Here is a 24,636-nt window from a genome sequence, read left to right as displayed (position 1 = left end):
GAGCAGTGAGGCGTAGATGTCTCCACCTGCCTCGAGGCCTCCTGTTATGCAGGCTCCCCGGGACTGTCCTTCATCGGAGCCGGCCCCGAGGAGACGTGAGGATTCCACGTCTTCCTCATCGGTACCGAGGAGTCTCGATGACGGGCGTCAAGCGAAGGCGAAGAAGCATTGTCATCGTTCTCCTTCGACGCACGGTACCGGGAGCTCCGGGGCGTCGAGTGAGTCGGCACCCGAGAAGCGTCGGTGCCGAGAGGACCGCTCCCCCTCGATACAGGAGGTGCCGATGCGCCGGTCTCCTGGCAGCCTGGTACTTGCTCCCGAACCTCCACGGGTTCTGACACCGCCTATTCCACCGACCCCACAGCCTTCTCCGATGGCGGCTATTGATGAGCACATCCGGGCCTTGTTTCCAGAACTTCTGGAGGGACTGCTACGTTAGTCAGCTTCAGTGTCAGGGGTACTTGCGACTTCTGTACCATCTGCTGCAGCGGTCTCAGGCCCTTCTCCTGTGGTGAGGTCTCTGACTGTGGTGCCGCCTGTGGCATTGGCATTGGCTGCCACCCAGGTCGACTCCCCTTCGACATCGGTGGAGTGAGCTTCGCCGCAGTCGGATCGGGCGTCGACTTCTCGACATCGCCGTAGAGGACATCATTCCTCTGCGTTGAGGCAGGTCCAGTGTCGAAGCACCTTAACTCAAGCTTTATCCGACACTGAGCAGGAGAGTTCATGGGAGTCAGAGGAAGATCCCAGATACTTCTGTTCTGATGAGCAAAATTCCCTCTGATCCTTCCCCTCCGCCAAAAGTAGACTTTCTCTACCGGAGAGTCTGTCCTTCTCCTCTTTTGTCTGGGAAATGGCTACGGCTATTCCCTTTCCTGAGGAGGTTGAGGATGAGCCTAGACTGAGATGCTCGAGGTCCTTGATTATTCTTCTCCTCCTAAAGAGGCTGTGACAGTTCCTCTGCATAACGTACTGAAGGAAGTCCTTATGCGAAACTGGTCGGCCCCTCTGTCTGGCCCCGTGATCCCGAAAAAAGCTGAGTCTCAGTAACGGATCCACGGTGAACCTAGGCTGATGTCTCAGTTACCCCACAATTCCATGGCCCTCGGCGTCCCCAGGCAGAGAGGCTAGGACTCTTGACTCAGTTAGGAGGAAGACGTATCATGGCGCTATGCTCGCCGGGAGGAAGACGTATCAGGCCGCTATGCTCACCTCCAAGATTCAATCATACCAGCGCTTCACGAGCGTGTACTTGCAATATTTGATACGTCAACTGTCGGGCTTGGTTGAGGCACTCTCTCCGGAGTTGGCCGAGCCTTTTCGCCAGGTGGTCAGGCAGCAGAAGCCGTGTCACAAGTTCCTGGCCAGGGTACTTCTGACACTTTTGACGTGGCATCCAGGATCGCTGCCCAAGGTATAGTGATGCGCAGACTCTCATGGCTGGGTGTCTCTGATCTGGATCATTCTGTCCAGTAGCGAATGGCAGATTTTCCTTGCCGGGGAAACAATCTTTTTGGAGAAAAAGTAGAGGATCTAGTTGACCAGATCAAGAAGCACAATGATGCTATGGATTCTCTCTCCCACCGAGCGCCTCCTGCTACTGCCTCCTCATCTAGGAGGTTTTTTTGATGGGAAGAGGAGTGCTCCCTACTCCTATTCTAGGCGTATGTAAACTCCTGCTTGTCGGCAGCCTGCCCAGGCTCATTCCCAGTGCGCTTGTTCTCGTCAACAGCGTGCGACTAAGGCCCATTCTGCTCCCCAGCAAAAGCAAGGGACGGCCTTTTGACTGGCTTCAGTTAAGCATAGCCTCAATAAAAGTGTCCATGCCGGACGACTTGCCGGTTGGGGGGAGGCTGATCTTTTTCACCAAAGGTGGCCTCTCATAACCTCTGACCGGTGGGTTCTTCAAATAGTCCGGTTAGGATACACCCTCAATCTGGAAACCAAACCTCCAAATTGCCCACTGGGAGCTGAATCTTACAGCTCCGAGCACAAGCAGGTACTTGCAGAGGAACTCTCCGCCCTTCTAAAGGCCAATGCGGTCAAACCTGTTCCACCAGGGGAAGAAGGGCTGGGATTCTATTCCAGGTACTTCCTTGTGCAAAAGAAAACAGGGGGGGATGTGTCCCATCCTAGACCTAACAGCCTTGAACAAATTTCTAGTCCCGTAAAAGTTCAGGATGGTTTCCCTAGGCACCCTTCTTCCCATGATTCAAGGAGGCGACTGGCTATGCTCCTTGGACTTAAAGGATGCTTACACACACATCTCGATACTCCCAGCTCACAGGAAGTATCTTCAATTTCGGCTGGGAACTCAGCACTTTCAGTACTGTGTTCTGCCCTTTGGTCTGGCGTCTGCGCCCAGAGTGTTCACAAAGTGCCTGGCGGTAGTTGCAGCGTCGCTTTTCAGACTGGGAGTGCATGTGTTCCCTTATCTCGACGATTGGCTGGTCAAGAGCACCTCGGAGGCAGGCGCTCTACAGTCCATGCGAATGACTACTCAGGTGCTAGAGCTACTGGGGTTCGTGATCAATTACTCCAAGTCCCATCTCACCCCAATTCAAAACTTGGAATTCATTGGAGCTCTGTTGAACACAAAGACAGCTCAAGCTTATCTTCCCAAGGCACGGACAGAGAACCGCCTGTCCCTAGGGTCTTTAATGCAAGCGTCTCAGCAAATCACGGCTCGGCAGATGTTGAGACTCCTGGGGCATATGGCCTCCACAGTTCATGTAACTCCCATGGCACGCCTTCACATGAGAACAGCTCAATGGACCCTAGCCTACCAGTGGTGTCAAGCTATGGAAGATCTAAAGGATGTGATCCAACTGTCCACCGACTTTCGGAATTCTCTGCAGTGGTGGACGATTCAATCCAATTTGACCTTGGGACATCCATTCCAAATTCCTCACCCACAAAAAGTGCTGACAACGGATGCATCCCTCCTGGGGTGGGGAGCTCATGTAGATGGGCTTCATACTCAAGGAGCCTGGTCATTTCAGGAAACAGGTCTTCAGATCAATCTCTTGGAATTGTGAGTGATCTGGAACGCTCTAAAGGCTTTCAGAGACCAGCTGTCCAACCAAGTAATCTTAATTCAGACAGACAATCAGGTTGCCATGTATTACACCAACAAGCAGGGGGGGCACCGGATCTCGCCCTCTGTGTCAGAAAGCCATCCAGATATGGCTTTGGGCACGTCACCATGGCATGTTTCTCCAAGCCACTTGTCTGGCAGGCATAAACAACAGTCTGGCCGACAGGCTGAGCAGAATAATGCAACCTCACGCGTGGTCACTGAAAATGGCCGTAGTCCGCAAGATCTTCCGAGCTTGGGGCACCCCCCCCCCCCCCCCCCCGGTGGATCTTTTTGCCACTGAGATCAATCACAAGGTCCCTCAGTTCTGTTCCAGGCTTCAGGCCCACGACAGACTAGCATCAGATGCCTTACTCCTGCATTTGGGAACAGGCCTGCTGTATGCGTATCCTCCCATACCTCTGTTGGGGAAGACTTTGCTGAAACTCAAGACCGCGGAAACCATGATTCTGATTGCACTCTTCTGGCCGCGTCAGATTTGGTTCTCTCTTCTTCTGGAGTTGTCCTCTGAGGAACCGTGGAGACTGGAGTGTTTTCCAACCCTCATTACCCAGAATGAGGGGTCCCTTCTACATCCCTAAACTACAGGGCTCATTTTCAAAGCACTTAGACTTACAAGTTCCATAAGTTACTACATAACTTTGCAAGTGTAAGTGTTTGAAAATACACCTCTATATGTACATGCAAAATTTATTTCAACTCTTTTACTTTTGGCTCATGCGATCAACCATGCAATTAAAATGTTTGATAGCGTCTAGCCAGGCCGATTAAACCTTTTAATCGATGGTCAGTCCTATAATATAGTCTTTTTGTCTAAGTAATTGATTTGATGGAGTCACCTTTTCTCCATCAAGTCAGATTAGGATATAATCATGTTTTCAGTATAAACTGTGCTAAAATACAGACCATCCTAGGGAGTGTACACATTTTGTTTCTCAGCATGGTATATATGTATAATGAATATTTTAATGCACATCCACAATTTCCCCTATCTCTATTTATAGAAATGAAAGGGTCAAAATACATGAGTACAGTACTTTTGCTACTATGTAGTTTTGTAACATTTGGGACCAAAGCAATCCTAAGGAATTTACTATTGTGTATGTCCCTCGTTCCCCTTCCCTTTATTTTTTTTTAATTTGCCTTAGATTTTTACTATATTTGTGGTGAGTAAATTAATTTGAACTTGAACTATTTTGCTATATACCCTACTAGTTCAGCTAAGAATTCAGTGAAATTAGAGTAAACTATGACACTATCAAGCTCACAGACATTAAAGCAATTCAATGCACAGTCACAAGGGGGATAATTCTATGACTCGGGTGCTAACATTTACATGCTGAATATGTATATAAATGCCAAAATTCTACCTATGTACTCTTCTGTAAATATGCACATTACAAGGAGGTGTATCCATGAGCGGAACTCAGTTATATGTATAACTTACAGGATCAGTTACACCTGTATGGAAATCTCTCTCATGCATATTCATTGTAGGTATCCAGAAACTCTGACTGGACAGGTGCGTCCCGAGAACTGGGTTGAGAACCCCTGCTTTATAGAGTACTGGTGTAACAGGTAAAATATGCACCTATAATTTAGGTACAAGCACTTTGCCAGCCATAGAGCTGGTATACATGCTCACACCTAAATGACAGAGATACAGGTATAACCTACCCTATAAGTTACACATAACAGAGTTGAGAACCACTGCTATGAAGGAATAGTACATTCCTTTATAGAATAGGTTCCCTCTAGGTGCCTAAATATAGGTTCCCCTTTATAGAACTGCCCTCAAAATGCTGTATGACCAAATAAAATGTTTTAATCTCCCCTCCTCCCATTATTTTATTCCTCCATTTAATCATTAATTCACGGAGGAGTAGCCTAGTGGTTAGAGCAGTTGACCTTGATCCTGGGGAACTGGATTCAATTCCCACTGCAGCTCCTTGTGACTCTGGGCAAGTCACTTAACCCTTCATTGCCCCAGGTACAAATAAGTACTTGTATATACTATGTAAACCGCTTTGAATGTAGTTGCAAAAACCACAGAAAGGCGGTATGTCAAGTCCCCTTTCCCTTTTTCTTACCTGCATCTGAGAAGTGTTAGCCTGTAGCTTCAGAGATTATGTGCTTTATCTCCCCAAAAAGCAAGGGCTATTGGTACAAGAGTAGTGCACGCAAATCTATCTCGTGCATACTCATTGTCGGAATCCTGAAAACCTGACTGGCTGTACCCGAGGACTGGGTTTGAGAACCATCATCCTAGAAAGTGGAAGAGTAGCCTAATGGCAGTGCAGTGCAGTGGGCTTAGAACCTGGGGAACTGGGTTTGATTCCCACTGCTGCTCCTCGTGACCCTGAGCAATTGCTCCAGGTACAAAAACTTAAATTACCAGTCCAGTAAGGATAGAGAAAGTACCTGCATATAATATGTATCCTGCTTTGGTTGTACCACAGAAAGGCGGTATATCAAGTTCATAATCCTTTATAATGAAAAAAAATTCAGATAAACTGCGCTATGAGCAGTCTCTGTAGAGATGCACAATTTAGTATGGGGAGAACCCCCCCCCCCAAAAAAAAAAAAAAAAAAAAAAAACACCAAACAGAAATCCAACACCAGAATCTACAGAGGATGCAGACACAACTTTGGTGTCAGGGCTATTTTGTTACAGTCTAAATAGACATGTGAATTTTATTGCCTTTTTATACAATCACATCGTTTTACTTTTTTACTTATTTTGATTTTTCTCACATCTTTTTCAGTAAAAGCACATAGTGAGTTGCAATCAGGTACACTGCTGTTGGATCCGAGTAAAAATGAATTTTTGAAAAATAAAATAAGAATATTACCCATAAAGTCCTTCTTAGTTCTGCATCGGGAAGCTCTGTTGCCAGTTTCAGATTTTCAAAACTGATTTTCTCCCTGGGTCTTTGGTTCCAGGCAAACAGAACAGCCAGCTGAAATGTGGTTACCTCCAGGTCATACTGGCCAACTTCATTCTTAAACGTGATCTGTAAATACAAGTCCTTGTATTGAAAGTCCTTTCAATTTTCAAAGTGATGCCTATATCCTAAAATGGACACACCATTACATTAAAGATTGCAAAATATGTGGTATGTATACAATATGATATCAAAGTATGTTTTTCATCAGTGCTCAGAAGTGCACCTCTTATATAGTCTGCTTTTGCAAAGTATGTTATCTGATCTTTACTGATTTTTTTCTGTCTTTTTACTCTTTTTTTTTTTTTTTTTTTTTTTTTACTCAGCAATTTTCTCCTACTTCTTATGGGCTTCCACTACAAATCAAATCAGCTTGGTTTGATTTACAGTACCACAAGCCTTCATTCACAGATACCTGGAACATTTCCCCCCATTTTTATATCCTCCTCCCAGCTACCAAAACAGTCCTAGGCAGGGCAAGAAACAAAGCTTCCCTCAGAACTCAGCTAACATGATGCTCTATCTGATGTCTAGATGTTGCCACTAAAAGATGGCTCAGACACTCCTTTCCCCCCTAAAACAGTATCCCCAATCCCACTTGGCCAAGGAAGCAAATGCAGACCATTTGTTCCATTTCTTATGATATGGTCACTTAATTCTGTTGCTCTCAGCAGCGCGTACCCAAGGGCAGGGAAGGTGGGGGCGGTCCGTCCCGGTGTGCACGCCGCTGAGGGGTGCAGAGAGCGGCCTGCACGCCTGTCGGTTACGCTGGCTCCCTTCTCCTCTGCGCCGGAACAGTTTACTTCCTGTTCCAGAGCAGAAGGAGCAGGGAGCCAGAAGAGCCGACAGGCGCGCGGCTGCTCTGTGTACCCCTCCAGCGACGTGCACCTATTGCAAGTGCCTTGTGGAACATCACGCAAAACATGATTTCCTCACTATACAACACTATAGCAAAAAAAAAAAATAAGTAAAAAGTACAAAGGCGACAACTCCAAGGGGAGGTGGGAGGGATTTTAAGAATATAAAGACTGCTATACTCAGAGAATACCTGCTAACGATTTTCGCTTTCTCCGAGGACAAGCAGGCTTCTATATTCTCATGTGGGGAATCCCTAGCATCCAGGCTCACCAACAACAACAAACATGGTCAACTGGGTCTCGAACGGCAAGGACATAACAGATTAACCTGAAATTATATATAATCCGAATGAGAGTGCAGCCTAGAACAGAATAAAACGGCTTAGGAGGGTGGAGTTAGATTCTAGACCCCAAACAGATTCTGCAACACTGACTGCCCGAACTGACTGTTGCATCGGGTATCCTGTTCAAGGCAGTAGTATGATGTGAAATATGTAGACTGAAGAAATCACATCGCAGCTTTTCAAATTTCTTCAATGGCGGCAGACGCAACCGTGGCTCTGACATTATAAGATATGATATGAAGGAAATGCAGTCTGCTGGCCAAATTGAAATGGTGTGTTTCCCGATGGCAACCCCAATTCTGTTGGGATCAAAAGAAACAAAAAGCGGGTGGACTGTCTGTGCTGCCTTGTCTGATCCATGTAGTAGGCTAATGCTCTCTTGCAATCCAAGGTGTGCAAGCTGGTATCACCAGGATGAGCATGAGGTCGGAGAAAGTATGTTGGCAAGACAATCAACTGGTTTATATGGAACTCTGACACCACATTAGGCAGGAACTTAAGGTGCATGAGGAGGACTACTAGATTTGAAACTTAGTGTAAAGGTGCATCCACTACTAAGGCATGGAGCTCACTGACCCTAGGAGTTGAAGTAATGACCTTCCAGGTCAAGTACTTCAGATGGCAGGAATTAAGTGGCTCAAAACAAGCTTTCATCAGCTGGGTGAGAACAACGATGAGATCCCATGACCCTGGTGGAGGTCCGACAGGGGTCTCTGACAAAAGCAAACCTCTCATGAAGCTAACAACTAGAGGATGTCCAGAGATGGGCTCACCTTCTGCATGTTGATGATAAGCACTGATTGCACTAAGGTGAACCCTTATATAACTGGTCTTAAGACCAGACTCCGACAAGTGTAGAAGACATTCAAGCAGGGTGTGCATAGGGCAAGTAAAGGGATCTAAGGCCTTGCTCTCACACCAGACAGCAAATCTCCTCTTAGTGGAATTTTTCCTGGAAGCCAGCAAGACCCAGCAGACACACTCTGAAAGACCCAAGGAAGTGAATTCTAGGCTCGCAACATCCAAGCTGAGAAAGCCAGAGACTAGAGGTTGGGATGTAGAAGTGAGCAATCATTCTGAGTGATAACGGTGGGAAAACACTCCAATTCTCCATGGTTCCTTGGAGGATAATTCCAGATGAAGAGGGAACTATATCTGCCGTGGCCAGTATGGCACGATCAGAATCATGGTTCCGTGGTCTTGCTTGAGTTTCATCAAAGTTTTTCCCACTAGAGGTATTTGGAGGATACGCATACAGAAGACCTGTCTCCCATTTGAGGAGGAAGGCATTTGATTCTAGTCTGTCTTGGCCCTGAAGCCTGGAACAGAACCGAGGGAACTTGTGATTGATCCAAGTGGCAAAAGATCCACCAAGGGGCTGAACCACACTCAGAAGATCTTGCGGGCTATGCCCATACTGAGAGACCACTCATGAGGTTGCATTATCCTGCTCAGTCTGTCCGCCAGGGTATTGTTTTTGCCTGCCAGATAAGTGGCTCGAAGGAACATGCCAAGTTGGTGAGCTCAATGCCACATCTGGACAGCCTCCTGACACAGAGGGCATGATCCTGTGCCCCTCTGCTTGTTGGTATAATACATCGCAACCTGATTGTCTGAATGAGACATTTTGGTGAGGTAGCCGATCTCTGAAAGCCTTCAGAGCATTCCAGACTGCTCGAAGCTCCAGGAGGTTGATCTGGACACTAGTTTCTTGGGAGGACTAAGCACCTTGAATGTGAAGCCCATCTACATGAGCTCTCCATTCCAGGAGAGATGCATTCTTCGTTAGCACTTTTTTGTGGCTGAGGAATTTGGAATGGAAGTCCCAGAGTCAAATTGGATCAAGTTGTCCACTATTGAAGACAGCGTAATAGCTGTAGGGACACTTGGATGACATCTTCTAGACTCCCCGTGGCTTGATACCACTGAGAAGCCAGGGTTCGATGAGCTGATGTCATGTGAAGACATGTCATGGGTGTAACATACAGTGTAGAAGCCATGTGGCCCAACAATCTCAATATCTACTACTTGTTTGGTGTACAGCGCTGAGTATGCCTTGTAGCACTATAGAAGTGATAAGTAGTAGTAGTACTACTACTTATCATTTCTATAGCGCTACTAGACGTACGCAGCGCTGTACTCTTGAACATGAAGAGACAGTCCCTGCTCGACAGAGCTTACAATCTAATTAGGACAGATAAACAGGACAAATAAGAGATAAATGAATATTAAAGTGAGGATGATAAAATAAGGGTTCTGAACAAGTGAATAAGGGTTAGGAGTTAAAAGCAGCATCAAAAAGGTGAGCTTTTAGCTTAGATTTGAAGACGGCCAGAGATGGAGCTTGACGTACCGGCTCAGGAAGTCTATTCCAGGCATATGGTGCAGCAAGATAAAAGGAACGGAGTCTGGAGTTAGCGGTGGAGGAGAAGGGTGCAGATAAGAGATATTTACCCAGTGAACGGAGTTCCTGGGGAGGAGTGTAGGGAAAGATGAGAGTGGAGAGGTACTAACATCTACCCAGCTGTGACCCACTAAGAGGCACGAACCTTGGACGCGAGCGAGACAAGATTGTCCACTCTCGTCTCCAGGAGTTAGGCTCAAAACCTCTGTGTGTCGAGAAGGGCTCCTATAAACTCCAATCATTGAACAGGACAGAGATGGGACTTTTTCATTTCAGGTGGAGGGGAGGGTTCAGAGGGAATCCCATAGGACTCATCCGAAGAACAGTACCTGGGATCCTCCTCTGAATCCAATGAGCGCTTCTCTTCAGTGTCAGAAAATATCTCCCAATGGGATTGTCCGAGACCTAACCTGCCTTGGTGTCGAGGACCCATGACCTTGATAGTGGCGTCAAGAAATCAACTCTCATCTCGACTCCAGTGAAGCTTCCTCCACTGACGTTGAGGGAGTGCCAATCTGGGTGGCAGTCAACACCAGTGCTGCAAGCGTCGCCTTCGTCGGAGGCCACACCACAGGCTGAGGGCCAAGAGGGCCCGCAATGGGAGGTATCGTAGGTGCAAGCATCCCAAGCATTGATGCACACCGTTTCATAAGGCCATCCAGCAGCTCAGGGAGCAAGGCCCGGATGAGCTCATCGAGGGCCGACACCGGTAAAAGCTGGGGTGTTGGCTGAGGCACAGGTTGCAAAACCGCTGGGGTTGATGCGAGAGCAGGATCTCGGATGCTAGGAGACAGACAAATCAGTACCTCCTGTATGGAGTGGTCCTCCCAGTGTCGACACTTCTCGGGTGCTGAATCCTTTGACGTTCTGTAGCTCCCAGCACCATGTGTGCCGATGACAATGCGTCTTGGTCTTTGCCTGAAACGTGTCACCAAGGCTTCTTAGTGCTGACAAGGAAAATATCGAATCCTTATGTCGCCTCGGGGTTGGGTCCGACGATGAATGGTCCCAGGGGTCCTGTAGAGCAGGAGGCCTCAAGGCAGGTGGAGACCCACTCGATGCTTCACTGCTCCCAGTGTCTAAGGGTCTAGTAGCAGCCACGCTTACTCACGCTCCCAATGCTGGTGCGATGCTTGTTGATGCCGATGCCTCCAACCTCGATGCCGAGGGACCGGACTTGGTTCATTGAGCCTCTCAGGAAACCTGGGTCCTCTTCTTCATGTGAAGACAGAGAACACAGTTAGCTGGGCTATGGTCGGGCCCGAGACACTGCAGACACCAAGAATGGGTGTCCTTTCCCAAGATAGTCCGACTGCACCGTGTACAGCACTTGAAGCCACTGGGAAAAAAAAAATGAGGAGATCGTGTTCGTGTGACGAGCGGGAAGGCACTCACACTTCACAAAGCTCTCTTTTTTATCTTTGGCATGCCGGACCGGGTGACGCGGATCAGCGTCACCCACTTGTGAGAATATAGAAGCCTGTCTGTCCTCGGAGAACAAGGTACATTTTTACCTGCATTGAGGGTGGAAATTTTCAGACAGCCAACCTATGTAGGTAACTAACTATTAGTTGCTGAAAATTTCCCCTCACTGAGCATTGTTAATTCTTTGTCTAGATTTCCCAGTGCTTTGCAGCTTTGATCACATCAAACATTATGCTATTTTCCTGGCCTACTTCCTATCTTCTGTGTTGGTTCTTGAACACAATTCACAAACTTTTTTTTAAACAATAAAGACATACAAAATTAAGGTTATTTTCTTGTCAAGTCACCCGCACCACCCCTGTGTTCTCCTGGGATTTGTTTCCACTGATTCCACGACATTTTCTGATTCTGCAAAGAATCTGGGTATCATTTTAAATTATGTTCTTACTTTCTCACCGTACCTCCCACAATCTTGCTCTTCCTTATGTAGCTTATGGGGCTTCTCTACAGTGAAGTCTTCACATTCTTGTACATTCTTCACACTCTGCTGCCTAAAAAATATGATTCAAATGCATTGAAGTATGAGTGTGTTTCACTGATCTAAAGAACATTCTCTACACCAAATAAGCCAAACTACAGTCCTGGAGGGCTACAAATTAGTCAGATTTCCAGGATATCCCTAATGAATATTCATAAGAGAAATCTGCACTGCCTCCATTGTATACAAGTATCTCAATATGCATATTATCAGGGAAAATCTGAAAACCAGACTGGTTTACAGTCCTCCAGGACTACTGTTTGACTTCTCCTGTTCTATACTTTCAACATGAAAGAACAATTATAAAAATATTCAAAGAGTAATTAAGAAACCAAGAATTCTTGACTGAAGACTTGACCGAGCAAACCCAAACTAGCTCCATTTCCCAAAATGGCATTAACAGGACCCATAATAAGTTAAATAGAATCAAATCACAGAAGTTGAACGGATTCAAATACTCCTGGATGAACAATAAAGCTGTTTTTGTTGCATGATGTGAAACTGCCAAAAGAACTCCATGATAAAGTTATTCAAAGGTACAGACTGAGGGAAGACTATAAGAAAATTGCAATATGCGGATATCCTTTGTGATGCTGTCAAGTCTATCACCATAAAGGTATGAGCCAAATCCAAGTTAAAATATTAAACAATTTAGCATCACTGTTTCAATCAAGCCATCCCTTCCAAATCTAGCCATAGGTTTAAAAAAATGCTGAGAAAGGTCAGAGAGACTGGAAAAATGCTGGCTGTTGAAACAATTTCAAGATTATACCACTAATATGAACTGTATGGAAGACAGGCAAGAAGGAAGCTACTGCTGAAGAAAATCTATGTAATATCCCACACTGCATTTGTAAAGAAACACTTAAGGGATACTGCACACATGCAGAAGGCGGCTTTGTGATCTGATAAGACAAAAGTGGAATTTTTGGTTTCAACAATAATCGTTGTGTGGTCTAAAACAAACACTGCACATCACCCTGCTAATACCATCCCTATAGCAAAGCATGATGGTGGTAAGCTTATGCTATGGGGATGCTCTGTTGCATTGGGATAGAGAGGCTTGTGAAGACCAAGGGAAAGATGAATGTATAAAGTATAGGCAGATCCTGGAGGAAAATGGGTATAGGAAGAAGATTTACCTTTCAGAAGGCCAATAGGCCTATGCACAAGGCAAAATCAACAAGAGTGGCTTGGCAAGAAGAAAGTGAAAGTACTCTAAAGGCCCAGTCAAAGTCCAAATCTAAATCTATTTAAAATAAATAAATAAAGGGCTTTAAGACTACGGTACAAGTCAACCTGAAAGAGTTTGAGCTATACTGCCAAAAAGAATGGGCAAAAACTGCAGTATCACTTTGTACGAAGTTGGTAAAAACTTATCCAACATGACTAATTTGGGTTTGCTAGTGGCCTAGTGGTTAAGGTGGTGGACTTTGGTCCTGGGGAACTGAGGAACAGGCAGCTCCTTGTGACTCTGGGCAAGTCGATTAACCCTCCATTGCCCCATGTAAGCCGCATTGAGCCTGCCATGAGTGGGAAAGCGCGGGGTACAAATGTAACAACAACAAAAAAAAAAAGGCATGAAATCTTATGCAGCAAGACTTTTTGGTTTCTTAATTACTTTTTGACCAGTTCTATTAATTCTTTCATGCAAAAAGTGTAGATACAAGTATGTTGCTTAGATCTGTGAAAATCTCTTACAGTAATACACTTTGAATTGTGTGTTTTTAGACAGCATAATGTATAAAATGTACAAGGGTGTTAACACTTTTACAAATTACCCCAATTAATAAATGTAAAATCCACACATTCTTATGTTTGCTGCCCTCCCTTTGACTACTGGAACATCTCTAAACTATTCCATCTGGCGCAGTCCTCGATCCTCTTGGAGTTATACAAAATATGACTGCTTGATTCAATTACCAACTGTACACCACTGCACCTGTTTCTTTTCTTTCTCCGAGCATATGGCAAAATTTTCCCACTCAAAAATGCTCACACTTTCAGCATTGAATTCCACTTCTCCTCAACAACCTATACCAGAGGTAGACAACCTTTTTCAATCAAAAGGCCACTAACTATTTCAGAGGTATCTCATAAGGCTGCAAATTATATTCAAGTTGCATAAGTGTACACATTTGACATATATGCACAAAAAATACATTTAGATACACATTTTTATTTTTAAAAAAAACCTCAAAACTCATGAAAGCAAAATTAAACTTTGAGAAGAAGAGAATAAGTTATTAATTCCTATATATATTCTATATATCACACCTAGCATTCCGTGCTAAAATCCAAGCGTATTCTATAACAAGGTGCATAATTTAATTGGCTTAACAAGCTAATCAGCACTGATAACAGCACTTAAGCAATAATGAGCACTAATTGGCAATAATTAAAATTTATGCACATAACTCGCTACGTGTATTCTGTAATGAACTGCACCTAAATTCTAATTCATGCAGTTCAAAAGGGGCATGGCTGTGGGCGGGGAAATGGGCATTTCGTGTGCGTTCCAAAATTTACACGTGTAATTACAGTATATGGCTCAGTGCGTGTTAATCTATGCGCAGGGATTTACGTCACAATTTCATTGGTGTAAATGGAGGCATACAGTTTTAGGCACTAGGATATCAACTAAGCATATTCTATATACTGCACCTAAATCTAGGCACCACATATAGAATACATTTAGTCGGAAATGTTTACCGTGTGAATTTTTTAGGTGCAATATACAGAATCTAGCCCTAAGCTGCACTTTTACTAAAGTGCATTAGGTACTTACCCCTGGATTCTGTAAAGCGTGACATAAGTTGTGCACACAAATCTGGTCGTATTTTGGGATTGAGCTTGCAATTACTTAAGCCAATCAGTGCCGACAATTGCTACTTAACAAGAAATTACTGACACTAATTGGCATTAATTAGAATTTACACGCAGAATTGTCTAAGCGTATTGTATAATGTGATGTGTGTAAATTCTAAGTTGCATAGTTGAAAAGGGGGTATGGCCATGGACATGGAATGGGCATGTCGTGACAGTTTCTAAAAGCTATGTGCTTGTTATAGAATACACCCGATCCACGTGTAATTTAGGTGTTACCCAGTTTTAGTTGGTGTAACTGCCCGTGACTAAATTTAGTCGCGCAGATGGGCACTCGGCATATTCTACAAACGTGCGTAAATTTAGGCCTAGTTCTATAAAGTACACCTAAATTTAAACATACTTTAGAAAATCGCCTAGCCGTATTTCATTCACACCGATTTTTTTAGCATAATATATAGAATCTAGTCTTAATGCGTGAACTGGGCACGTTAGTTGCTATCGCATAAACATGGTAATTGCTTTGTATTATTTTAATATTTAGCTAATTGCTTTGTATTATTTTAAATAGTTAGCTATGTTAATTTGTGCATTCAAAGCATTTTTGTGTTATGGAGCCTAATAAGGTGGGGCATAGGCAGAGACAAGGTGTAGACAATATACTGCAGTTAGCATGTGGCAACTATCATGTACTGACAATCGTGCAGTTAGTGTGTGTCTACAGTGAGGGCCTAGTGCACATATACTAACTGTGGGCAGGGTACATGTTGCTAAGGGACAGTATAATGTGCGGCCTACCTCTTTGCCTGCCCCGACAGCCCAGCATGTCTCCTTTTCATACCTCCCTTCCAGAGGCACACATATTAATAAAAGTATCAAGCAACGGCGCAAACCCATTGCACTTCTCTACTTCCGAAAGCCCTGGATTGAAGAGGTTAAAAGGCACACTTGATTAAAATAGCCACGTTTTGTCAACTGCAGGCTGCGTCAGGAGCAGTGACTAACATTGAACAAAATATCATAAACCATTGTTCCAATGGTTTTTTAGGGCTCCTTCTATTATTTAATTATTCATGCTGTTGGAAACAGGACACTGGGCTAGATGGAGTACTGGTCTGACCCAGTATGGATATTCTTATGTTAATCCTACAGAGAACCTTGTTGCCCTGTTATTGTTCCTCTTTGTTGTTTATAAAAGGGTTTTTATGGTATTTCAGCATTTTTACTATGCTTCCAATGTTTGTACCTTCACAAACAGTGCCATATTGCGTTCTAGGACCCATAAAGTCTCAGTCTCATCATTGGAATTCATAAAAATGGCTGCTGGAACATATACCGTTTTTTTTAGGGTTTTTAGTATTCTTCAACATTTTAAAGCAGCAATTTTAGCTCTAGGAGGGCTTTCCTTCATCTATCAAATGATATGCTTGTTTTGGATTTTTAGAATTATGCAAAAATCGCTACCACCCTCCCCCCAATTTGAAGTTCACAGCCTTTTAGCAGAATAGCTGCTCCTTTCAGCACTAGAAAAATCTTATTTAGCATTTAAAACTTGAAAATATGTGGTTTTATGCTTCTTAAATAAAGGGAAACTTTGCCCTTTTATAATGCATATAAACACAGCAGCTATCAAGTTAGTTCATTAAGCAAAGCTGTTCCTGGAAGGAGCTTCATAGCTGTAAGTAAAGTGCTGATTATATACTATTGCCTTTGTTAACTTTTATGCTGCCTCAGTTTGGGACTTTAAGTTTTTAAATTTCCACATTTTGTTCTGATAAGTTGGTTGTGAAAGCTTTTTAAATATAGTACTAGTAAAAGAGGCCCGTTTCAGAGCAAATGAAACGGGCGCTAGCAAGGTGTTCGTCGCGAACACCCCTCCCCGGCCAACCCCTTTGTTATTCTTCTTCCATGCTCCGCCCCAACTTCATGACGTTTGACGCGAGGGCGGGCCCGGAGCAATTTCCCACCCCACCCCCCGCCTCCCTCCCTGCCAAACCCTTCGTTGTTCTGCCATTGCTTCCGCCTCGAGGGCGGGGCCCGAGCGATTTTGGTGGCTTCACCACCACGAACCGTCGAACCTGTTTGAAGGAAGTCGAGGCTTGGCTTCACTGATGTCTGTCCTCAGAACGTTGAGGGTGAGTTTTATTATAGTAGATATGTGTTTACTCAGCTTGCTGAACCGCATCCAACTGGTTGACTTCTTTGTGGTTGAAATACTTGTAAGGTGCCAAGACTCCTTGCATCTACTATGAGGAAGTGTGATTTGATAAGCCCAGGGCCGTGCAACCCAGGTAAGCGGGGTAAGCACCGCAGGGGGGCGCTTGCTTACAAGGGCGCCGCGCCGTCCAGATTGTACAGTATTTCAAAAATCCAAATTAAAAAAAATAAACACCGCGTCGGCGCCTGTGCGCATGCGCTGCTGCTGCCTTCCCGCACGCAGTGCTCGCTCTCTTGGCACCGCCCACCCAGCTCTTCCCGACGTGCGAATGTGGAGTAAGTGATACGTTGTTCTGTCCGAGTTATTTGGACCACTGGCGCCGCCGGGTGTTGCCGTCGTTCAGAGGCAGTGAGAGCCGCTGCTTGGGGATCCTCTGGGAGTGTCAGGGCTAGCCTGCTGGTGGAGCGATGCAACGGAGGGGTGAGTCTTATTTTTTTTCCGCTGATGTTGTTCTTTTTCAATGTTTTTGAGTTCTTAGAGACACAGACTCTCACTGGTGCTCTGAAGGATTGCTGACAACATGATGAGCTTTAGGGAGCTACAGGAGAGATATATTGTGTGAATAAGACCCCCACTTTGCCTACTTGCAAGTTTCTCATTATTTTAGAGGGGCATAACAAATGGGAATGGAATGGATACTTCAATACAAAGTCAGGTATTCCATGTGTGAGTAGCATCAATGGAGGTCTGTTTAAAGTGTGACAGAGAAAAAGGTACTTTTTTGTATACCAGGCAATAAGGGAATTCTGGGTAGAAATTTGAAATATTTTAACAAAGTTAGCAGGGCAGCAAGTACATATTTCTGCAGAAAGATTTTTACTCAACCGGGTGGAAGCATTGGGTGTTAATTATGGGGAAAAGATGCTAGTTCAAAAGCTTGTTTAGTGGGGAAAAACAACTATAAAAAAAAAACATTGGGTGATAGCATTCCACCCTCGTATTGGCAGTGGAGGAATAATTTGAAAACACTTTCATGAGGAGAGAGCAAATGGATCACAATTACCTTAAACCTGAGCAACAGGAAATATAAGCTAACAGTATGGAGTTAGCGGGGTGTTTAAACTTGGGGGGGGATGTTTGCATGGTTATTTATGGTACTACAGAAATGGTGTGTTCATGGATGGTTCATGGACAGTCTGGGAGAAGCTGGTACAACATTTTTATAGCAAGCTTATCTCTTGACTTGGTGTATTTTGTTCTTTATATATATACATATACACTTTTATTTGGTAGAGGTTTCCATGATTTGTTGCAACTGGGCCAAATATGGTGTAGCCAGAGGTTCAATTTTGGGTGAGCACAACATTTGCCCTGGCTTCCCTGTTCTCTCTGCTTCTTGCCCCCCCCCCCCCCCCCCAAAAGAGGCCTGTGTTAGTCTGTATTTAATCCTTTACAAGCTGTGGCATTACTTATGTAACTGATCTACAAATGGGAATGACGAGTGAGGTAATTAAATTTGCAGATGACGCAAAACATTCAAAGCTGGGATCCTAATAGCAGATGAGATTTAATGTTGGCATCATTAAGATATTGCTGACAATTCCCTGTCAGTGTGGGGCAAGTGGTGAGCGATCATTTTCACGGTTAAAAAATCATAAAAAAATTATTTTGCGATCAAGTATTTCGCAAGAAAGGCTTGTAAGCCTTGCCATGATTGCTATTGAGAATGATATATGTGCCCAGTTAGATATCAAAGATTTAATTACTAATTTTGTGAACATGAAAGCACAAAAAGCTAAGTGGTTGTAAACCCTTTATTTGTTCAGCAATCCCACAAAAGATGCACTCCATCTTTCAGCTCCACACGGGGGGGGGGGGGGGGGGGGGGGGGGGGGGGGGGGGGGGGGGGGCGCCAACTGATAGTCTGCAGGGGGGCACCAGAGACCCTTGGCACGGCCCTGGATAAGCCCCTTTTAGGTATGTAGCAGTTTCTACAAAAGTTGAAATACGAAAGAGCTACTCCATTGCTTGAAATGCTGCACTGGTTTCCAATCAAGGCAAGACTGTTTTTCAAAAATGGTACCCTCATTTTCAAAATACTATTTGGAATGGCTCCTGAATACATGCTAAATCTCATTGAACTATCCCCAAGAAACACAAACACTGAAACCAGAATCTACTTTACTTCTTCATCTACCCAACTGCAGAAACATAACTTACAAAACCATCTACATAGCTGGATTTAGTTATCTGGGTTCCAAATGGTGGAACTCAATACCCAAGGCCACAAGAAGTAATACTAACTATCTTCAGTTCAGAAAAGAAAAGAACTGAAGATCTAACTTTTCAAAAAAATTCTATAGCTAAATACAAAGGGTAAATGTAATTAAATACCTAGCCACCCACCTGGGGTTACCCTGCGGCCACTTAGAGGCTCTATCCCCTGCAAGGCTCAGGTCAGCCTGTACCTGCCACTTGTGCTCTACACTAGCACCCTCTTCCCACCGACTGGGTATCCCCAGTGATTTCTAGGTTACTGGGGCCACACTCCCAGTGGTTCCACAGTTCCCAGAAAGCACTCACAGACCCAACACATAAACCACCAGGATTCTTATCAGTCCAGACAAACAGGGCGAACAAATAATTATTTTTATGCTCTTAAACTATCGACAGTGGAACAAAATAGTGCAAACAGCAAACAACAAACAGGTAACTGAAATATGGATCAATTATAATACTAACTAACCATCTATATACTGCCTAAAAGATCAGGACATATAATTCACCAAGCCTCAGCAAAGAGATCTGTCTCTCTTTTCTTTCAGGCTAAGACTGAAGCAACAGCCAGCACTACTGGATAATTTTTCAAACTCCAGGCCAACCAGAGCCCAGTCAACAAGTTTTAAAAGTACACTGCTGCTTGCTTACTTCCTGCTTGTATTAAAGAAAAAGAACTTTCAGTTCCCTATAACAGCTTTACAGCAAAGAAACACCACCTGCTGACCAAATAAGAGAAATACATTTCAGGGCATAATTATAATACATTTTACAAGCTTAAAACACATTGTTTCTTCATAGCAATGATGTCACATTCCACTCTGTGACTGCAACACACTACTGTAACTTCACTCTGGAACTACAAAATACTATTGTAACTTCGCCTAACTGTATATTGTAAGCCACATTGAACTGAAACTTGTTTTTGGATAATAGTGGGATACAAGAATGCATTAATAAATAAATAATGGATGATGATTCACAACCTGTCTCTATGGCGAGTCACAGCATTTAAGGGTAATCATGAACTAATGAAGTAATGTATCTTTTGCATGTTTATTATTTTATTCTGCATGTTATTTAGTCTTGTAGTTGTAGTCTCATTTTAATGTCTTACTTCCATTTATTTGCTAATGTGTTAATGAGCATTTATGTTTTATTATGATTTTAAGTTGATTTATTTTGTTTATATACTTATTAATTATATTTTGGTTTTAATTTTATAACGCCTTTGACAGTACTATGTAAACCACATTGAGCCTGCAAATAGGTGGGAAAATGTGGGGTACAAATGCAATAAATAAATAAATAAATAAATATTTTGTTCAATTGACAGTTGTTGACCCTGAAGCATCCTGCAATAGGCAAAATGTGGCCACGTGGGCTATTTTTAATAAAAGTGTGCCTTTTAATCTCTTCAATCCATTGTTTTACTTCATACTATGTTTTGTGGATCACGACTGTCTCTTTCGTATTGACACCTCTGAAAGTCCTGCTATCCAACCCCATACTGCAACAGGAAATGATGTCAGAATGGGGAAGGACAGCAGGGCCTTTGACAGCACAAGAGCATGAAGGTTCTGGTGTTTAATATTTGAGCTGTGAACATGTCATGAAAGAAAAGATAAAGTCAACCAAGAACTTACTGATACTGTATCAGGCTACACAAGAAGCCACAAAAGGCTGCCGGTTTCCCACTGCTAAGTTATACTTTTTCTCCATTCCTTAAACCTCTCTTGGCAATTATGCTCCTTTAATCATTTATTTTTCTGCTCCTAGTGTATGCTACTTATCTGAATATATATGTTGTTCAATCTGCAAGCATCTATAATACCAAAGATTATAAAAACTATGGTTAAAAAAAAAGTGTGTGTGAAACAGGCATCTACTCAATTTACACTTTCTTCTGCCTCTCTTCCAAAACCTACTCCCCTCTCTCCATGTGTAGGATTCATCCATACTACGTAAATGTAAACTTAAAACCTACTTATTTGATCAATTAATCACTACTTCTGACCTTTGTTCAGTATATGTATCACTGTTTGCTAAAACTGTGGAGTCCTGTGTTTACAAGGCACTCTGGATAAGGGCAGTAATTTGGTACATGATCAATAAATAAGCTATTAAACAAAATAATGAGGTGTTGACTAGGAAATGTGCCATAAGGTTATTTCCACTTTCAGTTGTTTAAATTTAAATACAAAAAATATTTATCTAAGCAGGTCATTTCCAGAAAAGAGGGCGTACAGAATGTATACAATGATTCTATTACTTTGGTAATAAAGATTTTTCATCCACAAGCAGGACCAAATCAGGCACAAAATCAGGTGATGTCATCCATCAGCATCAGGACGGAAATGCTCTCCCAGAGCTGAAAACATAGTATAAGGTTTGGAGCAGGGGAGAGACTGAACTATGTAGAGATCTGTCTGAGATATGCAGAGAGTGAGTAATGGTCGGGAACAGATGAAGTGAGAGGGCAGCAGCGCATGTGGAGACCCTGTTTTGACATATATAAACTGATAGATGCCACAGTATACGGTCATGGACACGTGACCAAAAGCCCCTTTGGAGCCATCAAGGAGTTTTGAGGGATAACAGCTTTTCGCTTGCATTTGACACTTCCAATTGATGTTTGCTGAATGGTATAGGGAAAAGAAAGGGCAAAATTATGGACTATTCAAATGTGAAGAGCACTCCAACTTGTGGCCCAACAGATAAAGTGAAGATACTTACCTGTAGCAGGTATTCTCCGAGGACAGCAGGATTCATATTCTCACGAGTGGGTAGACACCAATCCGTGTCGCCCAGTTCGGCATTTATGCCAAGTAAAAAGTCATAGCATTGTAAATCGGGAGCCTAGCTCAATTGCACATGTGAGAGTGCCTTCCCGCCTGCCGCAAAAACGCGTTCTTTTCAGTTTAATTTTAAAGCAAAAACAAATAATATGCTGGCTTGCATATTAGCATTCAGGCTCACTCAAAACCAAAAAAACTGGTCAACTGGGCCTCACAACGGCGAGGACATTACACAGATTAACCTAAAACTATATACAATCTGAATGAAAGTGCAACCTGGAACAGAATAAAACAGGCCTAGGACGGTGGAGTTGGATTCTAGACCCCAAACAGATTCTGCAACACTGTCTGCCCAAACCAACTGTCGCAACAGGTATCCTGATCAAGGCAGTAGTGAGATGTGAATGTGTGGACTGAAGACGTTAGCAGCCTTGCAAATTTCTTCAATGGAGGATGACCTCAAGTGGGTTACCGATGCAGCCATGGCTCTGACATTGTGAGCCATGACATGACCCTCCAAGGCCAGCGCAGCCCGGGCATAAGTGAAGAAAATGCAATCTGCCAGCAAAATTGAAATGATGTGTTTCCCGGGATAAAAAAAACCAAAAAGCTAGGCCGACTGTTTGTGGGGCCTTGTCTGCTCCATGTAATGGGCCAATACTCTCTTGCAATCCAAGGTGTGAAAGCTGCTTTCGCAAGGATGGACATGTGATCAGAGAAAGAACGTTGGCAAGACAACTGTTTCAGAGGGAATTCCAACAACTCCTTCGGCAGGAACTTAGGGAGCGTGCAGAGGACTACTCTATTGTGATGAAACTCAGTATGAGGTGCATCCACTACAAAGGCCTCAAGCTCACTGACCCTACAAGCTGAAGTAACAGACACCAAGAAAATGACCTTCCAGGTCAAGCACTTCAGATAGCAGGAATTCAGTGGCTCGAAAGGAGCTTTCATCAGCTGGGTGTGAACAACGTTAAGATCCTATGACACTGGTGGAGGTTTGACAGGAGGCTATCACAAAAGCAAACGTTTCATGGAGCTAACAACTAGAGGCTGCTCAGAGATGGGCATATCTTTTGCACTAATTGTACAGACTCTGACAAGTGTAGAAGGTACTCAAGCAGGGTCTATGTAAAACAAGTTAAGAGGATCTATGGCCTTACTCTCACACCAGACGGCAAACCTCCTCCATTTAAAAGCGTAATACCTCTTAGTGAAATCTTTCATGGAAGCTAGCAAGACCCGGGATACACCCCCCGAAAGACCCAAGGAAGCGAATTCTAAGCTCTCAACATCCAAGCTGTGAGAGTCAGATATTGGAGGCTGGGATGCAGAAGCAACCCCTCGTTCTGAGCGATGAGGGTCGCAAAACATTCCAATCTGCACAGTTCTTTGGAGGATAATTCCAGAAGAAGAGGGAACCAAATCTGCCGCTGCAAGAATGGAGAAATCAGAATCATGATTCTGCAGTCTTGCTTGAATTTCAACAAAGTTTTTCCCACAAGAGGTATTGGAGGATAAGCATACAGAAGACCTGTCCCCCACCTGAGGAGGAAGGCATCTGATGTTAGTCTGTCACGTGCCTGAAGCCTAGAATAGAATTGAGGGGCCTTGTGGTTGATCTGAGTGGCAAAAAGATCCATCGAGGGGGTGTCCCACACTTGGAAGATCTCAGGGCCATGCCTATGTGTAGAGACCACTCATATGGTTGCATTATCCTGCTCATCCTGTTGGCCATGGTGTTGTTTGTGCCTGCCAGATAAGTGGCTCAAAGGAACATGCCGTGCCGGTGAGCCCAATGCCACATCTGGACAGCCTCATGACACAACTGCTTGTTGGTGTAATAGCAATCTGATTCTCTGTTTGAACAAGAATAAATTGATGGGACAGCCAATCACTCAAAGCTCCAGGAGGTGGATCTGAAGATTTGTTTCCTGGGAGGACCAAGTTCCTTGAGTGTGGAGCCCATCTACATGAGCTCCCCCATCCCAGGAGAGATGCATCCATTGTCAGCACCTCTTATGGCTGAGGAATTTGAAATGGAAGTCCCAGAGTCAAACTGAATCGAATTATCCACCACTGAAGAGATCGAACAAGGTCTGGGGACACGTGGATAACCATCCTCCAGACTCCCCGTGGCTTGATACTACTGAGAAGCCAAGGTCCATTTAGCCGATCTGATGTGAAGACATGTCATGGGTGTAACATACACTGTGGAAGCCATGTGGCCCAGCAATCTTAACATCTGCTGAGCTGTGACCTGCCAAGAAGCATGAACCTTGGACGCTAGCAAAACAAGATTGTTTGCTCTAGCTTCTGGGGGGTAGGCTCTAACCTTCTGCATATCGAGCATGGCTCCTATGAACTCCAATTGAGGGACAGAGTGTAGATGGGACTTGGGGTTTTTTTTAAATGAACCCTAACAGTTTCAGCACCCGAGCACTGTCCACTGAGGTGCTCTTCACCAACCAATCATCGAGATGCAGGAACACGTGGACTCCCAGTCTGCATAGCGATGCTGCGACTAATGCTAGAAACTTGGCGAAGACCCGGGGAGCTAACGCGAGGCCAAAAGGCAACATGTGGAACTGAAAGTGATGTGTTCCCAGACAAAATTGAAGATACTTCCGGTGAGCAGAAAGTATCAGGATATGAGTATATGCATCCTTTAAGTCCAGAGAGCATAGCCAGTCATTTTTCTGAATCTTCGAGAGAAGGGTACCCACGGAAACCATCCTGAACTTTTCTCGGACTAGAAATTTGTTTAGGGCCCTTAGGTCTAGGATGGGACGCATCCTCCCTATCTTTTTCTGCACAAGAAAGTACCTGCAATAGAATCCCTGCCTTTCTTCACCTGGTGGAACGGGTTCAACTTCATGGGCCTTCAGAAGGGCGGAGAGTTCCTCTGCAAGTACCCGCCTGTGCTGAGAGCTGAATGAATGAGCTCTCAGTGGGCAATTTGAGGAT

At 44.1% G+C, this 24,636-nt stretch overlaps 1 protein-coding gene across 1 annotated transcript in view; it reads right to left on the bottom strand.

Annotated features, from left to right (window-relative positions):
* The window catches only part of CUL5 (cullin 5), a 271,181-nt gene that overhangs the window by 28,875 nt on the left and 217,670 nt on the right, over positions 1-24,636 (bottom strand). The window contains exon 16 of the mRNA XM_030200261.1: positions 5,950-6,111. Within this exon, the coding sequence (XP_030056121.1) occupies positions 5,950-6,111 (162 nt within the window). The remainder of the gene's footprint in view (positions 1-5,949; positions 6,112-24,636) is intronic.

This window comes from Microcaecilia unicolor, chromosome 4 (genome assembly GCF_901765095.1).
Source record: "Microcaecilia unicolor chromosome 4, aMicUni1.1, whole genome shotgun sequence".
Classification (NCBI taxonomy): domain Eukaryota; kingdom Metazoa; phylum Chordata; class Amphibia; order Gymnophiona; family Siphonopidae; genus Microcaecilia; species Microcaecilia unicolor.
Note: the sequence above shows the minus strand (reverse complement) of the source record. Positions and strands in the feature narration are given on the sequence as shown.